The following is a 24,752-nucleotide window of genomic DNA, read 5'->3' as shown; positions in this document are numbered from 1 at the left end:
CACAAAATGGACATGTAGCTGAGAAGAGTCCACAAATGAATGTGAGTAACTACAGTGTTTCTGATGAATTACCTAGACTATGGCATCACAATCTTTCATATTGAATCCTAAAATATTTTTACAGTTCTCAAAATAAAAAATAGATCTGTATATGTAATGTTGTATTTTGTGTCATTTCTTTGGCAAAGCATCTGTCAATCCATCTAAAACTGAAATCATAATGTGGCTTAGCATGTGTATTAAATTGCAAAAGTCTGCGAATTAAATAAGTATATTCTGCCGCCATCAGCACAGATGACATTCTTACCTTAGCAATCTGTACACACCAGTTGAGAAGGTACTGAGAGCCGATGCGGTCCTTGTTCTCTTTGACATAGTCCAATAAGCAACCGTATGGCATGAGCTGAGTAACCAGCTGAACTGTTGATGTCAGACAGATACCCAACAAACGGCAAACATATGGACTCGCTACACCAGCCATCACATATGCCTCCTGTGGAGAGATGCACATATACAGAAAAAGCCACATATGCAATAAACACTTATTATCATTAGAAAGAAGAGTCCTCTTAATCTTTGTAACACAAATGAAAAAAATGTTAAAAGGAAATTAATATTACAGTAAAATATGGGAATGAAAGGAACACTTACATCCAAGATTTCTTTGTTGGCTTTGGGCGAGGTGTTCTCACGCAAAACTTTGATGGCCACTGGGATCTTGACATTCTCTCCATCAGGAGCCCAGATACCCTGGTGAAATGAGAGAAACTTTGCATGAATGCGGTTAAACTACATTACAAATGATAATGTAGAGCAAGGTTTCCCAAACAGGGGTGCACAAAGGGAGCTGCAGGGGGTTTGTTAAATTGATGAGAAGCTAATAATTAATTATAACAAATGTAAAATGAAAATATAGCTTATTACGATATAGCTTAGTGCGATTATTATCAAATCAAAGGCAACAATTTAATTAAATAATGTACAGTCTGATGCACTGCATATTTCAGTGAAGCACGGTAATGTTCCTTACACACGAGAAGCTTACAATCCAGTGTTTTTTAGTGTCTCAGAGTGGCTTGATTGCCAGCAAATAATAATAAAATAATGACTATTAAAAAATATTCATGTTTTAATTTAAAGTACTTTAAAGTAGTAATTTTAAACAGCAATATACTTCTTCTCTTCATTTGTATCATTAGTTATATTAATAATAATAATGTAATAATAATATTGCATTATAATAATACAAAATTACAATATTATTTTATTTTAATATATAATATAATATTTTAAAATATTGTATATTACATAAAAATAATATCATATTATCCAATCAAATGTAATATTAATAATATAATTTGATTATGTTCCTAAAACACCAGTGTGAAAGTAATATGGACTGCGACACTATCACAACTAAAAGATATTTGAGTCCACGTTAAAGTCCACTAACAAAGTCAAATTAAAACCCTTACTAAAAAATATATTTTTTAACATTTTAAAAAATAGCTACTTGCATGTCATGCGTCCATTAACTAACATCAAAGGACTATGAACATGTAAATGTGTTGTTAAAGCTGCAGTACGTAACTTTTTTTTGGTTAAAAATCCTAAATCAATTTTTGAGCAAGTACATAACCATCCAGTGTTCAAAACTATCTCCTTACTTTAGCCTGATTCACAACGGTAAGCTTATAATAATATTTTCTCATTTGAGTTGTACTGGTAAATTTTCACGGGAAATTCCAGCATGACGCCGCACCATTACGTCACATCTTGTAAACATAAAGAAGTTGTCCCGGCTAGTATAGGTTATATCGCACGTGAAGATGCTGCAGGTGGCGGATCGTTTATAGCCTTTTCTCACAGCAGCTGGAATAATTAAATGTATTTTGATGGTGGATTGTAATCCAGAAAGGATTATGTGTTTATGAAACACATGTAAATGACTGAAATTAGATTATATTCTAGTTTTAAATGTGCATCTGATTATAGACATACGTGGGATTACACAAAAATTTTATTTTCTAGAATAATTTGCTTTTTGGGTTAAAATTATTTCTTTATATGAAATTCAAATGGTATGACCATTAGAGATTAGACTGTAAAGAAACTGAAATCTACATGTAACGCTAATACACACTACATACACATTGTCACGCAATATCTGTGTTGTTAACATTAACAAAGGGAGAACAAAGTATAACAATAATAATAATTTGCACGGTTTGATGTGATATGAACTAAGCGACTGTTAGATTTAATCACCATTGGTAGCGCAATTTATTGTAATGCTTTTTTCCTCAGTTGGTCAGAACAAAAGTGGCAGACTTGTTACTTAATTGTTCAGATGACAACATCTGGAGAAAATTCTTACTTGGGTCATACTTCCAAGACATAGTATCTGTGATTCCGAAGTACAGTATCCACACCATAGATATGTATGATCCACACCAGTGTGGTGACTAACAGCCACACATCAAAACATTAGATTCATCCGCGCTGGAGCCGTGCCGGTTCACAACCCAAAATAATTTTACGTCACATCTTGTAAACATAAAGAAGTTGTCCCGGCTAGTATAGGTTATATCGCACGTGAAGATGCTGCAGGTGGCGGATCGTTTATAGCCTTTTCTCACAGCAGCTGGAATAATTAAATGTATTTTGATGGTGGATTGTAATCCAGAAAGGATTATGTGTTTATGAAACACATGTAAATGACTGAAATTAGATTATATTCTAGTTTTAAATGTGCATCTGATTATAGACATACGTGGGATTACACAAAAATTTTATTTTCTAGAATAATTTGCTTTTTGGGTTAAAATTATTTCTTTATATGAAATTCAAATGGTATGACCATTAGAGATTAGACTGTAAAGAAACTGAAATCTACATGTAACGCTAATACACACTACATACACATTGTCACGCAATATCTGTGTTGTTAACATTAACAAAGGGAGAACAAAGTATAACAATAATAATAATTTGCACGGTTTGATGTGATATGAACTAAGCGACTGTTAGATTTAATCACCATTGGTAGCGCAATTTATTGTAATGCTTTTTTCCTCAGTTGGTCAGAACAAAAGTGGCAGACTTGTTACTTAATTGTTCAGATGACAACATCTGGAGAAAATTCTTACTTGGGTCATACTTCCAAGACATAGTATCTGTGATTCCGAAGTACAGTATCCACACCATAGATATGTATGATCCACACCAGTGTGGTGACTAACAGCCACACATCAAAACATTAGATTCATCCGCGCTGGAGCCGTGCCGGTTCACAACCCAAAATAATTCCGCAAATAATTGCAATTGCAGGTTTCAAACAGAGATGGCGACAAAGAGGCAAAACTTATGGACTGCAGCTTTAAATTATTGAAATATTAACATAAAATCTCAGGGGGTACGTCTAAGGGGTTCAGCTAACAAAAACATTTGGGAACAACTGATGTAAAGAAATAAAATTTGAGGTTGAATGTTTAATTTCGTCTGTGTACGGCTAATAGAGGTCCTAACTACACAACTCAAAAACATTCTACTTTGCCAGTTTTTAGACAGAAAAACTTGGAACAAAAGTATTAATATTTTCCCCGTCTGCTGACTTTATATATGCACTAATGTTGAGACTATGAGTTTTTGTGGTGCCATTAGCCAGTCAGCACTGTCATTAAGTCATTTTCCTGCAGCTCCAGAGGCATTAGTCAAATTGCATTCTTTGCTCAGGTGACTGGATAAAAAATGTGTTTATGAGCTAAGATAGCAGTAGGCTGGTCACATATTTCCGGAGCTATGAGTGCCAGCTGAACAACTAATATTGAGATGTTGAGGAATGGTAACAGACAACTGACCTTATAGACCGTGCCGAAGGCTCCAGAACCAAGCACTCTGAGTTTCTTCAGCTCGGTCTCCTTGAGAATACGCATCTGAGCCTGGTTTGGCATCGCTCCACTCGGGGTCAGGGGCTCCACCAGCTTCAGGAAAAAAATAAGATGCCTTAAGTCTATGGTACTCAACATGTGAAGCAGTCAAATCAAACAGACTGCATAAAAAGAAGAAATAACCAAACAAAATTCACTACATTTAATAGGGCCAGGAAAACTGCAAAGTTTTTGCATTTTACAAAAGGTAAAAGGTAAGCAGCATAATTCTGCAGCCTTCAAAGATGCCTTATTCGGCCATTTCCATCCTTTTGCTGAAAGGGAAATCCCATAATGCACTGTGCTAAGCTCAGTGAAAATAGCCACCAAATATGATGAAAACAGAAAAAATGTAAATTATTTATTACTAACTTAAAATATCAGGGGGACTTCAAGTAAATATTTTGTACAGTGTAAATGACCATTTCAAAACTGATTTAGTAGAGCAAGGTTTCCCAAACAGGGGTGCACAAAGGGAGCTGCAGGGGGTTTGTTAAATTGATGAGAAGCTAATAATTAATTATAACAAATGTAAAATGAAAATATAGCTTATTACGATATAGCTTAGTGCGATTATTATCAAATCAAAGGCAACAATTTAATTAAATAATGTACAGTCTGATGCACTGCATATTTCAGTGAAGCACGGTAATGTTCCTTACACACGAGAAGCTTACAATCCAGTGTTTTTTAGTGTCTCAGAGTGGCTTGATTGCCAGCAAATAATAATAAAATAATGACTATTAAAAAATATTCATGTTTTAATTTAAAGTACTTTAAAGTAGTAATTTTAAACAGCAATATACTTCTTCTCTTCATTTGTATCATTAGTTATATTAATAATAATAATGTAATAATAATATTGCATTATAATAATACAAAATTACAATATTATTTTATTTTAATATATAATATAATATTTTAAAATATTGTATATTACATAAAAATAATATCATATTATCCAATCAAATGTAATATTAATAATATAATTTGATTATGTTCCTAAAACACCAGTGTGAAAGTAATATGGACTGCGACACTATCACAACTAAAAGATGTTTGAGTCCACGTTAAAGTCCACTAACAAAGTCAAATTAAAACCCTTACTAAAAAATATATTTTTTAACATTTTATCTAGCTACTTGCATGTCATGCGACCATTAACTAACATCAAAGGACTATGAACATGTAAATGTGTTGTTAAAGCTGCAGTACGTAACTTTTTTTTGGTTAAAAATCCTAAATCAATTTTTGAGCAAGTAAATAACCATCCAGTGTTCAAAACTATCTCCTTACTTTAGCCTGATTCACAACGGTAAGCTTATAATAATATTTTCTCATTTGAGTTGTACTGGTAAATTTTCACGGGAAATTCCAGCATGACGCCGCACCATTACGTCACATCTTGTAAACATAAAGAAGTTGTCCCGGCTAGTATAGGTTATATCGCACGTGAAGATGCTGCAGGTGGCGGATCGTTTATAGCCTTTTCTCACAGCAGCTGGAATAATTAAATGTATTTTGATGGTGGATTGTAATCCAGAAAGGATTATGTGTTTATGAAACACATGTAAATGACTGAAATTAGATTATATTCTAGTTTTAAATGTGCATCTGATTATAGACATACGTGGGATTACACAAAAATTTTATTTTCTAGAATAATTTGCTTTTTGGGTTAAAATTATTTCTTTATATGAAATTCAAATGGTATGACCATTAGAGATTAGACTGTAAAGAAACTGAAATCTACATGTAACGCTAATACACACTACATACACATTGTCACGCAATATCTGTGTTGTTAACATTAACAAAGGGAGAACAAAGTATAACAATAATAATAATTTGCACGGTTTGATGTGATATGAACTAAGCGACTGTTAGATTTAATCACCATTGGTAGCGCAATTTATTGTAATGCTTTTTTCCTCAGTTGGTCAGAACAAAAGTGGCAGACTTGTTACTTAATTGTTCAGATGACAACATCTGGAGAAAATTCTTACTTGGGTCATACTTCCAAGACATAGTATCTGTGATTCCGAAGTACAGTATCCACACCATAGATATGTATGATCCACACCAGTGTGGTGACTAACAGCCACACATCAAAACATTAGATTCATCCGCGCTGGAGCCGTGCCGGTTCACAACCCAAAATAATTCCGCAAATAATTGCAATTGCAGGTTTCAAACAGAGATGGCGACAAAGAGGCAAAACTTATGGACTGCAGCTTTAAATTATTGAAATATTAACATAAAATCTCAGGGGGTACGTCTAAGGGGTTCAGCTAACAAAAACATTTGGGAACAACTGATGTAAAGAAATAAAATTTGAGGTTGAATGTTTAATTTCGTCTGTGTACGGCTAATAGAGGTCCTAACTACACAACTCAAAAACATTCTACTTTGCCAGTTTTTAGACAGAAAAACTTGGAACAAAAGTATTAATATTTTCCCCGTCTGCTGACTTTATATATGCACTAATGTTGAGACTATGAGTTTTTGTGGTGCCATTAGCCAGTCAGCACTGTCATTAAGTCATTTTCCTGCAGCTCCAGAGGCATTAGTCAAATTGCATTCTTTGCTCAGGTGACTGGATAAAAAATGTGTTTATGAGCTAAGATAGCAGTAGGCTGGTCACATATTTCCGGAGCTATGAGTGCCAGCTGAACAACTAATATTGAGATGTTGAGGAATGGTAACAGACAACTGACCTTATAGACCGTGCCGAAGGCTCCAGAACCAAGCACTCTGAGTTTCTTCAGCTCGGTCTCCTTGAGAATACGCATCTGAGCCTGGTTTGGCATCGCTCCACTCGGGGTCAGGGGCTCCACCAGCTTCAGGAAAAAAATAAGATGCCTTAAGTCTATGGTACTCAACATGTGAAGCAGTCAAATCAAACAGACTGCATAAAAAAAAGAAATAACCAAACAAAATTCACTACATTTAATAGGGCCAGGAAAACTGCAAAGTTTTTGCATTTTATAAAAGGTAAAAGGTAAGCAGCATAATTCTGCAGCCTTCAAAGATGCCTTATTCGGCCATTTCCATCCTTTTGCTGAAAGGGAAATCCCATAATGCACTGTGCTAAGCTCAGTGAAAATAGCCACCAAATATGATGAAAACAGAAAAAATGTAAATGATTTATTACTAACTTAAAATATCAGGGGGACTTCAAGTAAATATTTTGTACAGTGTAAATGACAATTTCAAAACTGATTTAGTACAAAAAAATCTCTAAATTCTTATTAAAATCCACTATTTTACGCAGTATTCGCATGTGCTACGTTTATGCTTATTAGAGGATTGAGTTGATAGCTTGCAACATGCTGACTTCAAACTCAAAATCAGCTGTGTTTCTAAACATAGAATAGGCCCTTTGCTGTGTAAATGATGGCAGACAAATCCTAATGCATTGATCTAGTTGACAAAAGAAAGTTGGACAAGTTCACAATGAGGGATTAGTTTCAATAAATGCTTAAATAAAATTACAGTATGTTTTCTTAGTTTTAAACTAAGGATTGAAAAGCAATCTACATGCAAATGAAACACACTGCAGAGTTCTGACCTCATGCTCCTGTAGAATTCTCCTCATGGTTTCTTTCCTTTTGTGGTGTTTCTGTCGTCGCAGGTAAAACACCAGAAGAGCCAGCAAAATGAGAAAAAGAAACACTCCACCAACTGTGATTGCGACTGTTGTCCCAGGTCTGCAGGGGTTTGCAACAAACAATTTGATTTCAGCAAGACTGTGCAGTCTATAGCTAAAGCTATACTGTACTTTACTACAGTACTAGTACAGTAGATTACTAACCAGACTTTTACATTTTCTAAATTTGAATGGTGTTTGCCTGTGCAAAACACATCACAACAAGTCTAAAATGTTTTAGGGGGTTGGATTACTATATTGTTGCTAGGGTTGTGGGTGATAGTCAAGGCTAAAAAACCACCCCAAATGTCATGAAACCTTAAAATCAAGGGTAAACACATCCTATGATATTCAGGTCTCTAAATATTTCTCAGGTCCCTCCTTTAGAGTAAATAAATTTTTCTTCCTTGTTTTATTGTCCACCAGAAGAAAAGAGGTACTCAGTTAACTCTTTTAAGATTAATACTTGAGATAGGTTTGCTCAAACAGTGAGCAGAATTAAAAGTGATGTAGACACTACTAATGCATATAATTATTATAAATACACACATTTGATAAAGTCTTACCCAGTTTTCTTTTGGATGGGGCACCCTCTATCATCCAGTGGACACCTGACGGTAAACACAAAACAGAAAATGAATATCAAATCTTAAACTGTTGCACATGAGCTGATATTAAAAGGTGGGATCACGGTCCATGGGCTGAGCGAGGGACTCACAAGACGGTGCAGTTGGTCTCACAGGGCAGACAGTGTCCCGTAGCATTGAAGTACTTCCACACAGTGTGCTGGTCCTCTTTCACTCCACTGGGACAGCGCTCGACACACACATCTCCATCTTGAAAGTGCAAACACTCCTTACAGTGTTCTGGACCCTGCACAAGAAACACAATTTAAACCTTAATTAATATAAGATTAATATAAAATCTTCATGTCAAAATAACACTTGGGCATGCTAATGAAAACTATATGTTGTTCTACCTGTATGACTATTTTCCAATACAACACCAAAGAATATATATACAGTCAAACCAAAATGTATTCAGACACTTTCAACATTTTAAGTATAACAGATACAATAAAAACCAGCAAACAAACAAACACAAGTTATATTACACAAGATTTTTTACATTAACATATGATAAAAATTCAAAAACTTTTTCTGGCAAAATTATACTAAATCAGTCTGTGGTGTAAAAAGGTCACACTACCAACTAAAGAAAAAGCACTTAAGCAAAACATGGTCAGGTCAAAGTGTCTGAATAATTTTTGGTCCCAAATTTTTTATCAATTTTACTGGTAGTCAAGACTTTTGGGGTATAATATGTCACAGTTTACTTTATTTTCCTCACTTACATAAATTAACTATAGTGTCCTGCACCCACTAGTAAAAAAAATATCAAAAATGATTTCTGGTGTCTGAATCCTTTTTGGTTTGACTGCATATACCATGCAATGAACAACAAATCACAATACATTTGATTTTTGTTTAATTTATGGTACATTAATGTTATTTTTACAACATTAAGGTGAGTAATTAATGAATAAATTTGTATTTGAATAAATTTGTATTTTTGGTGATTTTTATCAATTTTACTGGTAGTCAAGACTTTTGGGGTATAATATGTCACAGTTTACTTTATTTTCCTCACTTACATAAATTAACTATAGTGTCCTGCACCCACTAGTAAAAAAAATATCAAAAATGATTTCTGGTGTCTGAATCCTTTTTGGTTTGACTGCATATACCATGCAATGAACAACAAATCACAATACATTTGATTTGTTTAATTTATGGTACATTAATGTTATTTTTACAACATTAAGGTGAGTAATTAATGAATAAATTTGTATTTGAATAAATTAGTATTTTTGGTGACATACATTATTAAAAATATGTGTGTGTGTCTATCTAGTATTACCTACATTATGGGGACCAAATGTCCCCACAATGACAGTAATACCAGAGATTTTGATCTTGTGGGGACATTTTTTGGGTCCTCATGAGGAAACAAGCTTATAAATCATACAAAATGTTTTCTGAACACCTAAAAATGCAGAAAGTTTTGTGTGTGAGGGGAATGTTTAGAGGTAGGGTTAGGGTAATGTATTTGTTTCTGCATTAACATCTTACTGGGCCTGTACAGGAGGCAGAGTTGTTGACTGGTTTACACTCTGGATGGCAAGGGACACAGTGTAATCCATCCTCAAACTCTCGCACTGACCTGTGGGAAATGCATTTGAAGTACAGAAAACAGTAAGAGTTTAAAAACCACAACAGCATACGAGTCTACATTCTATTTTATGACATTAGCAGTTATTGATATATACAAAGTCTGAAACGGAAATAATGGAAAAGCCCTGTTCATAATATTCAACATTCTAATAATCTATATGATTCATATGTGTACTTTAGGAAGTAAACATAACAAAGCAAAAAAAAAACAAGAAAATTAAAAAATCTGCTTATTCATACAGTACTCACCCCTGTAGGATATTACATTGCTGCACACACTCCATCCCACGTTTGTAATTCACACATGACACACACTGACTGGGTCCCGGCCCCCAGCAGACTGCATCTGCACACAGGGGGTCACACACTCTCCCCTCTGAAACTACACAGAGAAGAATATCCTGTGTTTGATTCCATAGTGAAGCATGTCATGGAATATTACTCATTATGGGAAATTAAAAAGTAGAAACAATTTTTTTAACATAAGTTGAGAAATTAATTCAGACAATGCATACCCTAGTAAAAAAGTAATGTATTTAAAATACATTTATTTCATACTAAGTATAGAGTAGTTCAAATCTATTAACATATTTACTTACATATCTCTCGAGACATACAGATATAAAAATTATAATTTAACCCTATTTGGACTACTTGTGCACAATGCACATTTTTTAATATTAAGCCTAAAATGTGTTTTAATATCACTATTGATGAGCACTGTATGATCTTTGAATAATATTGGTCTTTAAATGTAAGATTTTTTCAAATGTAGTCAGTATACCAAAAGTACGATTGTATATATACCAAAAGCACAGGGTCATGCTAATGAAAACTATATGTTGTTCTACCTGTATGACTATTTTCCAATACAACACCAAAGAATATATATACAGTCAAACCAAAATGTATTCAGACACTTTCAACATTTTAAGTATAACAGATACAATAAAAACCAGCAAACAAACAAACACAAGTTATATTACACAAGATTTTTTACATTAACATATGATAAAAATTCAAAAACTTTTTCTGGCAAAATTATACTAAATCAGTCTGTGGTGTAAAAAGGTCACACTACCAACTAAAGAAAAAGCACTTAAGCAAAACATGGTCAGGTCAAAGTGTCTGAATAATTTTTGGTCCCAAATTTTTTATCAATTTTACTGGTAGTCAAGACTTTTGGGGTATAATATGTCACAGTTTACTTTATTTTCCTCACTTACATAAATTAACTATAGTGTCCTGCACCCACTAGTAAAAAAAATATCAAAAATGATTTCTGGTGTCTGAATCCTTTTTGGTTTGACTGCATATACCATGCAATGAACAACAAATCACAATACATTTGATTTGTTTAATTTATGGTACATTAATGTTATTTTTACAACATTAAGGTGAGTAATTAATGAATAAATTTGTATTTGAATAAATTTGTATTTTTGGTGACATACATTATTAAAAATATGTGTGTGTGTCTATCTAGTATTACCTACATTATGGGGACCAAATGTCCCCACAATGACAGTAATACCAGAGATTTTGATCTTGTGGGGACATTTTTTGGGTCCTCATGAGGAAACAAGCTTATAAATCATACAAAATGTTTTCTGAACACCTAAAAATGCAGAAAGTTTTGTGTGTGAGGGGAATGTTTAGAGGTAGGGTTAGGGTAATGTATTTGTTTCTGCATTAACATCTTACTGGGCCTGTACAGGAGGCAGAGTTGTTGACTGGTTTACACTCTGGATGGCAAGGGACACAGTGTAATCCATCCTCAAACTCTCGCACTGACCTGTGGGAAATGCATTTGAAGTACAGAAAACAGTAAGAGTTTAAAAACCACAACAGCATACGAGTCTACATTCTATTTTATGACATTAGCAGTTATTGATATATACAAAGTCTGAAACGGAAATAATGGAAAAGCCCTGTTCATAATATTCAACATTCTAATAATCTATATGATTCATATGTGTACTTTAGGAAGTAAACATAACAAAGAAAAAAAAAACAAGAAAATTAAAAAATCTGCTTATTCATACAGTACTCACCCCTGTAGGATATTACATTGCTGCACACACTCCATCCCACGTTTGTAATTCACACATGACACACACTGACTGGGTCCCGGCCCCCAGCAGACTGCATCTGCACACAGGGGGTCACACACTCTCCCCTCTGAAACTACACAGAGAAGAATATCCTGTGTTTGATTCCATAGTGAAGCATGTCATGGAATATTACTCATTATGGGAAATTAAAAAGTAGAAACAATTTTTTTAACATAAGTTGAGAAATTAATTCAGACAATGCATACCCTAGTAAAAAAGTAATGTATTTAAAATACATTTATTTCATACTAAGTATAGAGTAGTTCAAATCTATTAACATATTTACTTACATATCTCTCGAGACATACAGATATAAAAATTATAATTTAACCCTATTTGGACTACTTGTGCACAATGCACATTTTTTAATATTAAGCCTAAAATGTGTTTTAATATCACTATTGATGAGCACTGTATGATCTTTGAATAATATTGGTCTTTAAATGTAAGATTTTTTCAAATGTAGTCAGTATACCAAAAGTACGATTGTATATATACCAAAAGCACAGGGTTTTTTTATTAAGTACATAAATATGTAAATATATTTGTAGTATACTTAGCATGAAATAAACATATTTAAAATACAGTTTAGTGTAATTCAAAAACACAGACAGATTTGATGTTTTAAACTAAATAATGTTTGAAATCAAGTATCAGGCAATCAAGTTATTTTATCTGTTATATTTGATAACCATTTGGTTTAGTTGCTAATATTTATATGGCCAAAATAATATTAAATCAATAGCTTGTAATGTAAACCAATGAGATCTTTATAACTTTTTATATCTTTATAATCTTTAGAACTCAATATCTCACAATAATATATATTTGTAAGTATTTGCGAGATGGACATATAAACATTCCTCAAAAGCCTGATGTATCATATTTGATGCTCACATTTTTATCTAAAAACTATGTATGGATATCAAGTAAACCTAAGCTGCTTCAGCCCAGTAAGTGTTCATTTTAAAATATTCATAACAATATAAAAGCTATTCTTAGCTATTCGTTTCCTTCAAAAGAAAAAAATAAAACAAAATCAGTAAAAATTTCACAGAGAAATGAAATACTGGAAAAAAACACAACCTGAAGGTGGCGTTTTCACAGTTGTACCAAAAGGTGACAGAAGGCATGTAAAAGACTGTGTACAACATGTTTTTCAGTGATAATAGTTAATTCAGAGGTCTTAGTTAGAAATGTGCATATCAAATATGATACAGTAGGCTTAGTAGGGTTACAATGCTGGTATTTAATGGGAATTTGCATACATAATATTTGAATTATGTTGTAACTGTTTTGAAAAAACGACAAGGTACTCAACGCCATGATGTGCATATAGTCACTCTGCCATGTGTCATGCTTAAAGATGCACAGTATTCATGACTGTATTGTACAGCATGCATCGCTCCAGTCAGACAAACATAAGAATGGGCTCTAACCACATGTTTGCTGGTCTTGGTTGTTGTTGCTGATGAGGTTGGGTCCCTGTGTGGGGTGGAGCAGTGAGTTCCAGGGCAGAGAGGAGGTGTAGCACAGTCTGGAGTTATTATAAATCAGTACTATGCCTCCACTGACACTGCGCAAGGAACGCAACCCGAGAGACTCGATCTGCAAAGACTGAACTCCCAAAGAGAAAACACCCCTGCAGAGAGAGAAAGATGATTTAAATACATTAACTAGATCACCAAGTAGATTACTAGATTTATACATTTAAGCAGAAAAACTGCTTCGTTTGCTTGTGCAAATGTCCTTTCTATAATGCTGAATTGTTCTTAGTGGGTTTCAAGCTACTAATCTATCATAGCCCCATTTGTGTGTGTCAAGCAAGTGTACAGGATAATAATTAACTTTTACAACTAACAGGAAACTGCAGGTTTGATAAGTCTAACTAGACATTAGACAAACAAGAAAAGTGGGTAAACAGTCTAGCAAATCACATGTGTTTAAAGACAGAATTAGGAAACAGGAAATAAGGAACAAAAAGCAAAAGAAGAGAGATTTCAAGTACGAACCAAAAACAGACAAAAAAATATATACTTACTTGTAAAGCATTCTTCCTCTGATCACCTTCAAGTTCTCAAAAACATTCAGAGCAAACGAATAATCTGGCCATGCATCTATGTACAGGTATCCTAAAATACAAATATAATGTTATTGCAAATGCAAATTTCATTTAATGATTGACTGGTACGACAAGTAGTGTTGTTATGCAGATTTTAGTTCAGATCTACGGTATAGACTTGTATTTCCTTTATAATCTTTATGATGTGAGTCCATATGAACTGTGATCTTCACCTGTGATTTCTTCTATTGTCTTTAACTTTTCCAGGTCGCTCCACTGCAGTCCAGATGAATTGGTAGCTGCATTTCTGTATTAACAACACAAGAGATTTTAATACAATAAGTGTAACAATAGGTATAACAATACCACAGTCATGGATAGAAATATTTAGATTAGAAGAAATTATTTAAAGTCAGCTAGTTAGTCACCCTCATGTCATTGCAAACCCATATGACTTCATTTCTTCTGTGAAACACAAAAGGTAAAAAAAAGAAGAATATTGCATCAAACATTTGCAAATAAACACATTCGATGTGTTTAAGAGAACAAAATCTTCACTTCCTGGGAATCTGGCACAAATCATGAGTAATAAAATAATAAAAAGGATCTTGCAACCAGGTAAGCCTGTGACTTTTATACAATACTTTTACCAGACGAAACGCAATAACAAATGCTGTTACTTTATCTTGCCTTCAGAGGCAAATGCCTGATTTTGTGACACAATCATGAGAGACATAATTATATCATTTTGATCACTTTGGCTCAGGCATTTCAGGATGACAACAACAGATGGTGTGCAATGGTATTGATCTGCTGGTTAGGCCAGTTACTCAATCACATGATCTCGAGGCAAAGTCATGTGAGTTTTTTGCAATTTATTCTGTGAATGCTTCCAGCGAAGTTTATGCACATTTCCTTATCGAATAAAAGCGATAGACAGTTTGAGATCTAAAGCAGAGGGGAAAACTCTTAAAAGGGGTGTTTGATTGCGATTTCACTTTTTTAACGTTAGTGTGTAATGTTGCTGTTTGAGCATAAACAATATCTGCAAAGTTACGAAGCTGAAAGATCAATGCAAACGGAGATATCGTCTTTTAAAATTCTGGCAGTTTAATGCCTACAAAAACGGCTGGTAGGGACTACAAGAAGTTACTTCCCGGGTTCATGACATCACAAACCCAGATAAACCCCGCCCTCGGGAAAAGGCAGCAAAGGGGGCGAGGCCATGCTGCACTGCTTTAGAGAAGAGGAAGAGAAAACTAGCTGCACGTAAAAATCTATTCATATATGAATTCTAATGGATTCACAAGTTTCTAAATCAATGTTCTAAAGCAGCGGTTCTTAATACTGTTCCTCGTGTCCCCCTGCTCTACACACGCTCTGCTTCTCTCTCTCTCTCTCTCTTTCGCTCTCTCTCTCTCTCTCTCTCTCATTCAGCTCAGCTCCAAAAATGAACTGTTACAATTATACACTTATTTTCATATAGCTATGAGAAGCGTTAAACATGGACACGCGTGCAGTTGCCGTACTGTATTAAAGCTTTAATCAGGATAAAACTGTATATTAAAAGCTAACATAAGCAGTAGCATTTACAAATAACAGCGTATCTAAAAGTATGAGACAACAACAAGCAAAAAACATAGGCCTACCATTAAAAGCCGTGCTTGCACAGGTTCTGCACGATCCTCTTCAATAATATCCTCTGCTTCTCAATCGGGCTCAAACTGATAAGCGATATTAACGACGCCGCTGTTTACAATACAACCGGAGTACATGCCGCTGAGGTGAGGGGCGGGACGTTTAGACACGCACTAGAGGCAGTTTAGCCAATCACAACACACTGGGCTAGCTAACCAATCAGAGCCCATCGCCTATTTCTGAGGGCGGGGCTTCATAAAAGTAGGAAATTATCAGCCCGTTTCTCAGAGATGGGACAGAGCGGTGTGGAATAAAGGTAAATTATGTGAAAAATAATGCGTTTTTTTAAAAACCGAAGCATTAACACATGTTAGACTGCACCCCATAAACACAATTAGGCCTAGAAAAAAAACACTGGCCCACCCCTTTAAATTTCAGTCTGTTTCTAACACAAATCTATCGCATGTATATAGTTCATGTATCATGTGAATCACTTTTATAATACGTTTTTGTGTAGCTAAATGTTCTTAATAACTTCCTTTTGTGTTCCACAGAAGCAAGAAGACAGGCAACACGAGAACCAGTATTGGAATTTTTAGGTGAACAACTATCCTTGCTTACACTTTGAAGGAGTCTGAAAGAAAAGCCAGACTGCCGTAGATTTTCTCACAGCCAACGAACATGCCAATGTTGGTGGCATCCACCACTGACACCCCTTGAAGGTTTCCCATTCCTAGTCCGTAACACACTAACAGACATCACATATGTAAATTAATATAAGATAGGAATAGGAGAAATGATGCTAACATATATAGTGTATGCAAAGATATATATACACAACAACTGTTATGAAGTGCTTTTTCAAACATTTTGGAACTCAATGACACTTTAAATTGCAGCTTGAACCATTAGCATCATGCATATACAAACCTTTTGGACACTCTCCTTCACATTTTTCACATTTCTGTGTTTCTTTACCATCTGGCTCAACCGTAATAACTTCCTTGTTCGCTTTGGGACAGACCATTGTACATGCCACTTCCATTGCCAAATAGTTATCTAAAGATGTAGAAAGTACAACATATATCATACACACGCAGAGAAAGAAAAATCAAGACCTGTGGACATACAGTACAGCATGATATTTTGTTAGTAAATTAAAAGTTTGACATACGGGGACACTGTTTAACACATGTGGCTCCAAAGTTGAACTTTTTGTCCTTGTTGGGTTTGGACTGAAAGGTGTTGGGGTCGTAGATGCTGGGTGGGGGGCAGTTGTCTTTACATGTCCCACTGTCATTGAAGTGACGACAGGCCTAAAGATGCAATGGGGCAAAACAGATATTATTTCATTTCAGTTACATGTGAATGATATAATGCAATAATTATGCTCTCTCTCTCTCTCTCTCTCTCATTCAGCTCAGCTCCAAAAATGAACTGTTACAATTATACACTTATTTTCATATAGCTATGAGAAGCGTTAAACATGGACACGCGTGCAGTTGCCGTACTGTATTAAAGCTTTAATCAGGATAAAACTGTATATTAAAAGCTAACATAAGCAGTAGCATTTACAAATAACAGCGTATCTAAAAGTATGAGACAACAACAAGCAAAAAACATAGGCCTACCATTAAAAGCCGTGCTTGCACAGGTTCTGCACGATCCTCTTCAATAATATCCTCTGCTTCTCAATCGGGCTCAAACTGATAAGCGATATTAACGACGCCGCTGTTTACAATACAACCGGAGTACATGCCGCTGAGGTGAGGGGCGGGACGTTTAGACACGCACTAGAGGCAGTTTAGCCAATCACAACACACTGGGCTAGCTAACCAATCAGAGCCCATCGCCTATTTCTGAGGGCGGGGCTTCATAAAAGTAGGAAATTATCAGCCCGTTTCTCAGAGATGGGACAGAGCGGTGTGGAATAAAGGTAAATTATGTGAAAAATAATGCGTTTTTTTAAAAACCGAAGCATTAACACATGTTAGACTGCACCCCATAAACACAATTAGGCCTAGAAAAAAAACACTGGCCCACCCCTTTAAATTTCAGTCTGTTTCTAACACAAATCTATCGCATGTATATAGTTCATGTATCATGTGAATCACTTTTATAATACGTTTTTGTGTAGCTAAATGTTCTTAATAACTTCCTTTTGTGTTCCACAGAAGCAAGAAGACAGGCAACACGAGAACCAGTATTGGAATTTTTAGGTGAACAACTATCCTTGCTTACACTTTGAAGGAGTCTGAAAGAAAAGCCAGACTGCCGTAGATTTTCTCACAGCCAACGAACATGCCAATGTTGGTGGCATCCACCACTGACACCCCTTGAAGGTTTCCCATTCCTAGTCCGTAACACACTAACAGACATCACATATGTAAATTAATATAAGATAGGAATAGGAGAAATGATGCTAACATATATAGTGTATGCAAAGATATATATACACAACAACTGTTATGAAGTGCTTTTTCAAACATTTTGGAACTCAATGACACTTTAAATTGCAGCTTGAACCATTAGCATCATGCATATACAAACCTTTTGGACACTCTCCTTCACATTTTTCACATTTCTGTGTTTCTTTACCATCTGGCTCAACCGTAATAACTTCCTTGTTCGCTTTGGGACAGACCATTGTACATGCCACTTCCATTGCCAAATAGTTATCTAAAGATGTAGAAAGTACAACATATATCATACACACGCAGAGAAAGAAAAATCAAGACCTGTGGACATACAGTACAGCATGATATTTTGTTAGTAAATTAAAAGTTTGACATACGGGGACACTGTTTAACACATGTGGCTCCAAAGTTGAACTTTTTGTCCTTGTTGGGTTTGGACTGAAAGGTGTTGGGGTCGTAGATGCTGGGTGGGGGGCAGTTGTCTTTACATGTCCCACTGTCATTGAAGTGACGACAGGCCTAAAGATGCAATGGGGCAAAACAGATATTATTTCATTTCAGTTACATAATTAATTTCCATGTCTTTTCATGTGTCATGTGTCATTACTGGATAAGGCTTTTTTTTATTGTACTGATAGCACAAGATTTTAAAATAACAATCAATGCAATGCATTTATTCATTTCATTAAAAAAAACACGGTAATTACATACATTCTAAGACCCCTGGAGAAAGACCACTTTGTGTTCTGTAGGAAATAGTTAACATTTGTCACCCAGTGAATCACACTAGTAATTACTCTCAACTGACAGTCTGATGTTATCATTTGAGCTGGATTTACTCAATATACAAGTACTCACAAAGAGCACATTTTTAGAGCTGAGCATAAAAATGTATATTCACAATTGAAATTTTCATGACTTATAAAATTTTATTCATTTAAAGAGAGAATATAAACTTATCTGTGGCATCCCCTAACTAGACCGGTCACCATCCATTTAATCTCAGGTGACTGAGGAAATTAGAATAGTAAGTAATACCCTTTCACGCTTAAATCCAAAAAATGTATAGGCCTATAAATTTAAATAAATATAAATTTGACCCACACTCCTTACCTGTAAGACTCCTAAGGTGTAGTTCTCTCAGGCCGAGTTCCGTCTGACTGTAGTGGATGTTGTTATGTACAGCGAGAGCGTAGCTGGAGTTATAAAGCTGGCTGCCTCGTATTATCCGCAGATTGTCCAGAGGAACCGAATGCACTGAGACGTGAGCTATCAGCACATATCCCTGAACCTCCACAATCCCCTACAGACAAACAAAACACAAGCACATATTTTCATTTTCAATTTTGATTGACATTGAGACTCATTGTAAGTGAGTAGCTTAAATAAATAGCAATTCTATTATTCCAATCAGTTATTTAAGTTTTACTTGAAGTAGTATGCCTATGTTAAGATGGGTCATTCATGTAATGCACAACCCTTTGAGCTTTTTAAAAATTATTATGCCTGTGTAATTTAAAGAACCACCTGGCAGCCCGTGTACAGCAGCCTGAGCATTTCATAATGATTCTCAAGACTGGAGGGTAAAGCCAACTTCATATCGGTCCCGAGACATACTGAAAAATAAAAAAAGGTACACACATCAGCAGGGCTGTATAAAATTATATGGATTATTTTTCTTTCCCAGATAAGACCTATTAGGTGCACTTATTCATTTTTGTTATTGTCACACTGACCTATGGAAGGCATCTTGGACATCCTGACATCTAGCAGTGTGGAAGCAACATTACACAAATGTTTTCAGTTACCGATTTGAACATAAATATTTGATTAATAAACATATTATTAGCTGAAAACCAAAATAACTGTTAGTTGCAGCCCTATTTCCCAGACAAAGCAGGCAGTGATTTGATTATGTGAGCTCAGTATATTGGTCCTCATGAGGCAACTTGCTCCATGCAAAACAAATCTTTTAATAACTGATTACTGGACAATAGTGTGCCTTTAAAATTTGCTTCTGGTAAACTTAAAATCTACTTTCAAACTGCTTTTTGGAATAACCCATTCATTTATGAAAACTTCTCATAGGTATTTGACAAATAACATGTCCTTGAACATTTTTAACATTGATATTTTTGGTTAAATTATGTAAGAAAGTACCATGGCTCTTATTGGAAACTGAAAACATTATAGACAAATGAACCAACCTGATCTTACAAGAAAACATAACTGCTATTTCATATGAATTTGTGCAATGTGATTTGTATGGAAACAAACAATTTGTATTTAAATGAAGGAAGCAAGAAGCTGCAATGCTAAACTCAACCCTGTGTGAAGAGATTCATTTGTACAAATTCATTTGATCCTACAAATGATTTTGAAAAAACGTAAAATACGTTACAGATTGTCATGAGATTATGTTGAAATGATTTCATTTGTTTAAAGCAGGAAATGTGAATCAGGTTTTCAAAACTATTAATCAATTAATTTCCATGATATAGCACTTGCGATTATTGAGTTTACAAGAAATAAAAAAAGAATAAGGAATGCCCTTACAAAGAATAAAGAACAGTTTCTAACCAATCAAATATATAGCTCAAAACTTCATATTCACAATAGAAATGGATATTACATTACCTTTCCATGTAACAATTAAAAAAAATTCATGATATTCATACATGTTTTTTAATAGCATAACCATGTGTAAGCCTTGTAAATAACAGTTCTGTCATGACAACTCTCGGAGGGATTGGCATGGTAATGTACATGACAATGTTAATGTATTTGGTCTTGGCGGAATAGATCTGCTACGCTGCTGCTGCTGTTGCGGCGGCAGAGCAAGTACCAAGACTTGCTACTGCTAATACATCCACAACATGCTGCTGTGAGCATGTAAGAAATATTGCTGCTGCAAATATAACATACATGAAATAACATGAATCACCTCGTAGGAGATCTATACAGGTGGAGCTGGGGAAGGTGGAGGGTTTCTGAAGCAAGCTGCAACTGCTACGACAAGCACTAGTCATATATTTGAATGTTGATCAGCGAGCTCATTTGCTACCGATACAGGAGAGAACCAATCAGCTGTGCCATGTGATAATGATGTCATTAGGTCGGATTGAGTTAGATCTATCGGATATCATCTATATTTTCATGCCAGAACTCTGTATTTGTATGACTGCTATTGAACTCTACATGGCTTTTCTGTGAAATTCTACAGTTACAGATTATGTCTGTGTCATCTATGCGTCAACATAAACTTATATTATTATAATATCACTTATCTGAAGTATCCTCCACCCAAAAGAACTTCTTGGGCCAGATTTACTAAACAGGGCAAAATAGCGTTAAAGTGCAATTTTATAAAAGCACCGATGGGAGGGGAAAATTCTGCGCATGATTTACTGACAATCCGCACATTAAAGAACACAGACGCAACCGCTCATTAACATAATGACCAGCGCAATCCACCAAGAGCAGCGCAAATTACGGTAGTAACATTAGTAAATCGCATTGTGTAATTAATTTCCTCCCATACATTTTGCGTCTGAAGGGGAAACACCTATAAATGCATATTCAGTAAAGTCAGGCGCAAAAATAACTGTGTCCATGCCTTTTCAGAGTTAATTTCCCACTGTGTGTCTTTAGTAAATCCTGACAGTACTATTTTAACGCCTGTTAGTAAAACTGGCCCCTTATGTTCTATAAAATAAAAGAATGGAAATCAAACTCAGAGTACTGCCTATAAAGTCTGTATTAATATCAATTCAAATGTATTCATTTGACTTATAGCAGAAAATACACCTACTGTCCTCCTGTCTTCGCTGTGCAGGATACTGTAAATAGATGTGTTTGGCACTCTCTCTGAGCGTCCATGTCATGACAGGGTGTGTGCATGTGCAATGCTGTACTGAGATTTGTGCATGTGCGTTAGTGGTCGACCGATATGTTTTTTGACAGCCGATGCCAATATCTTGGAAAGCAGGGTGGCCGATGGCCGATATAATTGTATTTATTTTAATTATTTATTATTAATTATTTAAGAAATTTTAAATCATTTGAAAATGGGTTAAAAAATAAATGTGTTAAATAAACATACTTATACTTTAGATGACAAAGTATTTTTCACAAATAAATAAAAAATATAATAAAAAAGGAAGTAAACACTGTAACCAACAGGGCACTCAGTATTCTGGGAAGTTTGTGTGCATTGGGAATCATATTTTTTCAAATAAAGCCAAGCTAACACTCATTTTACAGCACACAGTGGAAATGACATGAATATGACAGTGGGCACATACATAAAGCGCAGCATAATTTGAAATCATGAGTTTAAAGTTTGTCGATCACGCGTCTCCAGTGAAGCTGAACAGAGTACACGCGATCATGCAGGATACAAATGCACACTTCACACGATCTCACAGCTGAATTTGACCAAGTTTGCAAGGTTTGTGAAATTAAATGTTCATTAGTCATTCAAAGATTTGTTTAAATGATATAAATGCATATTTGCTGAATGCTGACGGCAAACAAGAAAGTATTATAATGTTCGCCTTTCTATTACTAATAATATAAAAGCAATCGTTATAATACTTTTTGTATACATTTGAATTCCTTTGTTTAACTGTTCTATCGGATTATTAGACAGACTTCTATCCGTATTAGACAGAACTGTTAACGACGACAGCGAACAAGAGGGAGAATGTGAGCACTGTGTGCTCAGGCGCTGCCGTTCTCAACGCCGTCAAAATAAAAGTTCGCCTCGTATTGGCCAAACAGGAAAACTTATCGGCCGATATTTAAAAATGTCGGCCGATATATCGAATGTTCGCCTTTCTATTACTAATAATATAAAAGCAATCGTTATAATACTTTTTGTATACATTTGAATTCCTTTGTTTAACTGTTCTATCGGATTATTAGACAGACTTCTATCCGTATTAGACAGAACTGTTAACGACGACAGCGAACAAGAGGGAGAATGTGAGCACTGTGTGCTCAGGCGCTGCCGTTCTCAACGCCGTCAAAATAAAAGTTCCGCCTCGTATTGGCCAAACAGGAAAACTTATCGGCCGATATTTAAAAATGTCGGCCGATATATCAGTCGATCACTAATGTGTGTGGAGATATTTGGCCACTCTCATTCACAGATAATTTCCTTTAAGGTCACTGTAGATTCTGTGCACTGTAAACTGCAGGGTAACATCTGACTGTACTGGACTGTAAACCAAAAATAAAAAAATTCTCTCAATAGGTTCATTAGTCTGTTTGAAGAGTTCAAATGCAAAAACCTTTTTCCTCTAAAATGAGCAGTTTTATCAGGCTTCTATGTTTAAGTTCAGTAATTTTACTCTAATGGCAATATATAGGTCCTTTTTTATGCAATTAAAGTGAAATAACTGAACATAAATATAGGAGCCTGATAAAAATGCTCATTTTAAAACAAAGATTCAGACGGCACTTAGAGGCTTTTGCATTGCTGATTTTTTGATAACATTTATCCTGTACATAATTCATAAATCTGTACACATTATTACACAGATTAAAAAATTTTCTGTTTAAATGTCAGAGCTGCGTTGATGAAAATTTGCAAATAAGTGTGATTTTTTTTGAATAAGCTATTTTTTAACGTGTTGAAGCATTATTGAAAAAGCTCTTTTTGTGCACTAACAGAAGTGACATATGTATGCATGCTGATGGAGACTGAATAATAAGTCACTGTTTTCTCCAGTTCACATTTCCTTTCCAAGTTCCAATGCTCCTCTTTCATCATCCTAACTATTCCTCATCTGTGTGCATGAGTGTGTGAGGGGCGGCTGGTGGTCTTGAATAGAAAACAACTCTATTAGTCCATGTCTCTGTGGGCCCTTTCTCTTTCTCTTTCTCTTTCTGACTCATTGTACTTCTGTTTCTACATAATAATTTTTTAACTCCTACTCGCACCTGATTCAGCCTGGCTGAAATGCAGTCTCAATGTATTGCCAATGACATCCAAACCAACATGCTTTTTAACGTGTTGAAGCATTATTGAAAAAGCTCTTTTTGTGCACTAACAGAAGTGACATATGTATGCATGCTGATGGAGACTGAATAATAAGTCACTGTTTTCTCCAGTTCACATTTCCTTTCCAAGTTCCAATGCTCCTCTTTCATCATCCTAACTATTCCTCATCTGTGTGCATGAGTGTGTGAGGGGCGGCTGGTGGTCTTGAATAGAAAACAACTCTATTAGTCCATGTCTCTGTGGGCCCTTTCTCTTTCTCTTTCTCTTTCTGACTCATTGTACTTCTGTTTCTACATAATAATTTTTTAACTCCTACTCGCACCTGATTCAGCCTGGCTGAAATGCAGTCTCAATGTATCGCCAATGACATCCAAACCAACATGCTTACACACACACACACACTCGCTCTGAGTGATGCTTGATAGTTTTATGCAGTTGTTTAAATCAATATATTACCCAGGCCATTTAACTGGCTGATATGGTTATTTTATTGGTGCCGCTTGTCTGATAAACAGTAGTAGTATTCTTGAATTATCCGCATAGAGAAATTGTTTCAGTGGACTTCTGCACGGACATTCTTAACAATAACCAACAAATAGAGGGACAAGACAACATAAAACACCAAGAATCTACAAAAAAAGGGATTTTGTCAAATCAACAAAAATGTGCTACTTACTAATAACTTATAACTAATAAGTTAAC

General features: G+C 35.1%; 2 protein-coding genes across 2 annotated transcripts in view; both read right to left on the bottom strand.

Annotated features, from left to right (window-relative positions):
• LOC107573419 (receptor tyrosine-protein kinase erbB-2-like) overlaps positions 1 to 17,724 on the bottom strand; it is a 35,742-nt gene extending 18,018 nt beyond the window's left edge. Inside the window, exons 1-15 of the mRNA XM_016259856.1 lie at positions 17,710 to 17,724; positions 16,801 to 16,942; positions 16,557 to 16,685; positions 16,248 to 16,374; positions 14,222 to 14,295; positions 13,968 to 14,058; positions 13,366 to 13,568; positions 11,867 to 11,999; positions 11,517 to 11,607; positions 8,297 to 8,451; positions 8,145 to 8,189; positions 7,501 to 7,639; positions 6,647 to 6,769; positions 652 to 750; positions 308 to 493 (exon numbers count right to left, since the gene is read on the bottom strand). Coding sequence (XP_016115342.1) covers positions 308 to 493; positions 652 to 750; positions 6,647 to 6,769; positions 7,501 to 7,639; positions 8,145 to 8,189; positions 8,297 to 8,451; positions 11,517 to 11,607; positions 11,867 to 11,999; positions 13,366 to 13,568; positions 13,968 to 14,058; positions 14,222 to 14,295; positions 16,248 to 16,374; positions 16,557 to 16,685; positions 16,801 to 16,942; positions 17,710 to 17,724 — 1,752 coding nt within the window. The remainder of the gene's footprint in view (positions 1 to 307; positions 494 to 651; positions 751 to 6,646; positions 6,770 to 7,500; positions 7,640 to 8,144; positions 8,190 to 8,296; positions 8,452 to 11,516; positions 11,608 to 11,866; positions 12,000 to 13,365; positions 13,569 to 13,967; positions 14,059 to 14,221; positions 14,296 to 16,247; positions 16,375 to 16,556; positions 16,686 to 16,800; positions 16,943 to 17,709) is intronic.
• Positions 17,725 to 17,863: 139 nt separating this feature from the next.
• LOC107573418 (receptor tyrosine-protein kinase erbB-2-like) lies at positions 17,864 to 19,642 on the bottom strand. The gene is made up of 5 exons (XM_016259855.1): positions 19,571 to 19,642; positions 19,227 to 19,346; positions 18,421 to 18,562; positions 18,177 to 18,305; positions 17,864 to 17,994 (listed from the first exon to the last, which is right to left on the bottom strand). Exons 1-5 carry the CDS (start codon positions 19,640 to 19,642, stop codon positions 17,864 to 17,866), a joined length of 594 nt encoding a protein of 197 aa, XP_016115341.1.
• Positions 19,643 to 24,752: the final 5,110 nt, after the last annotated feature.

This window comes from Sinocyclocheilus grahami, unplaced genomic scaffold (assembly GCF_001515645.1).
Source record: "Sinocyclocheilus grahami isolate Dianchi unplaced genomic scaffold, SAMN03320097.WGS_v1.1 scaffold1937.1, whole genome shotgun sequence".
In the NCBI taxonomy this organism is placed as follows: domain Eukaryota; kingdom Metazoa; phylum Chordata; class Actinopteri; order Cypriniformes; family Cyprinidae; genus Sinocyclocheilus; species Sinocyclocheilus grahami.
Note: the sequence above shows the minus strand (reverse complement) of the source record. Positions and strands in the feature narration are given on the sequence as shown.

Coding starts and splice junctions, on each gene's coding strand:
- LOC107573418 (XM_016259855.1), bottom strand. CDS start 19,642: ATGAAGTTGGCTTTACCCTCCAGTCTTGAGAATCATTATGAAATGCTC. Junction 18,306..18,420: donor ATGTGTTAAACAGTGTCCCC/GTATGTCAAACT, acceptor CTACATCTTTAG/ATAACTATTTGGCAATGGAA. Junction 17,995..18,176: donor TGAAGGAGAGTGTCCAAAAG/GTTTGTATATGC, acceptor GATGTCTGTTAG/TGTGTTACGGACTAGGAATG.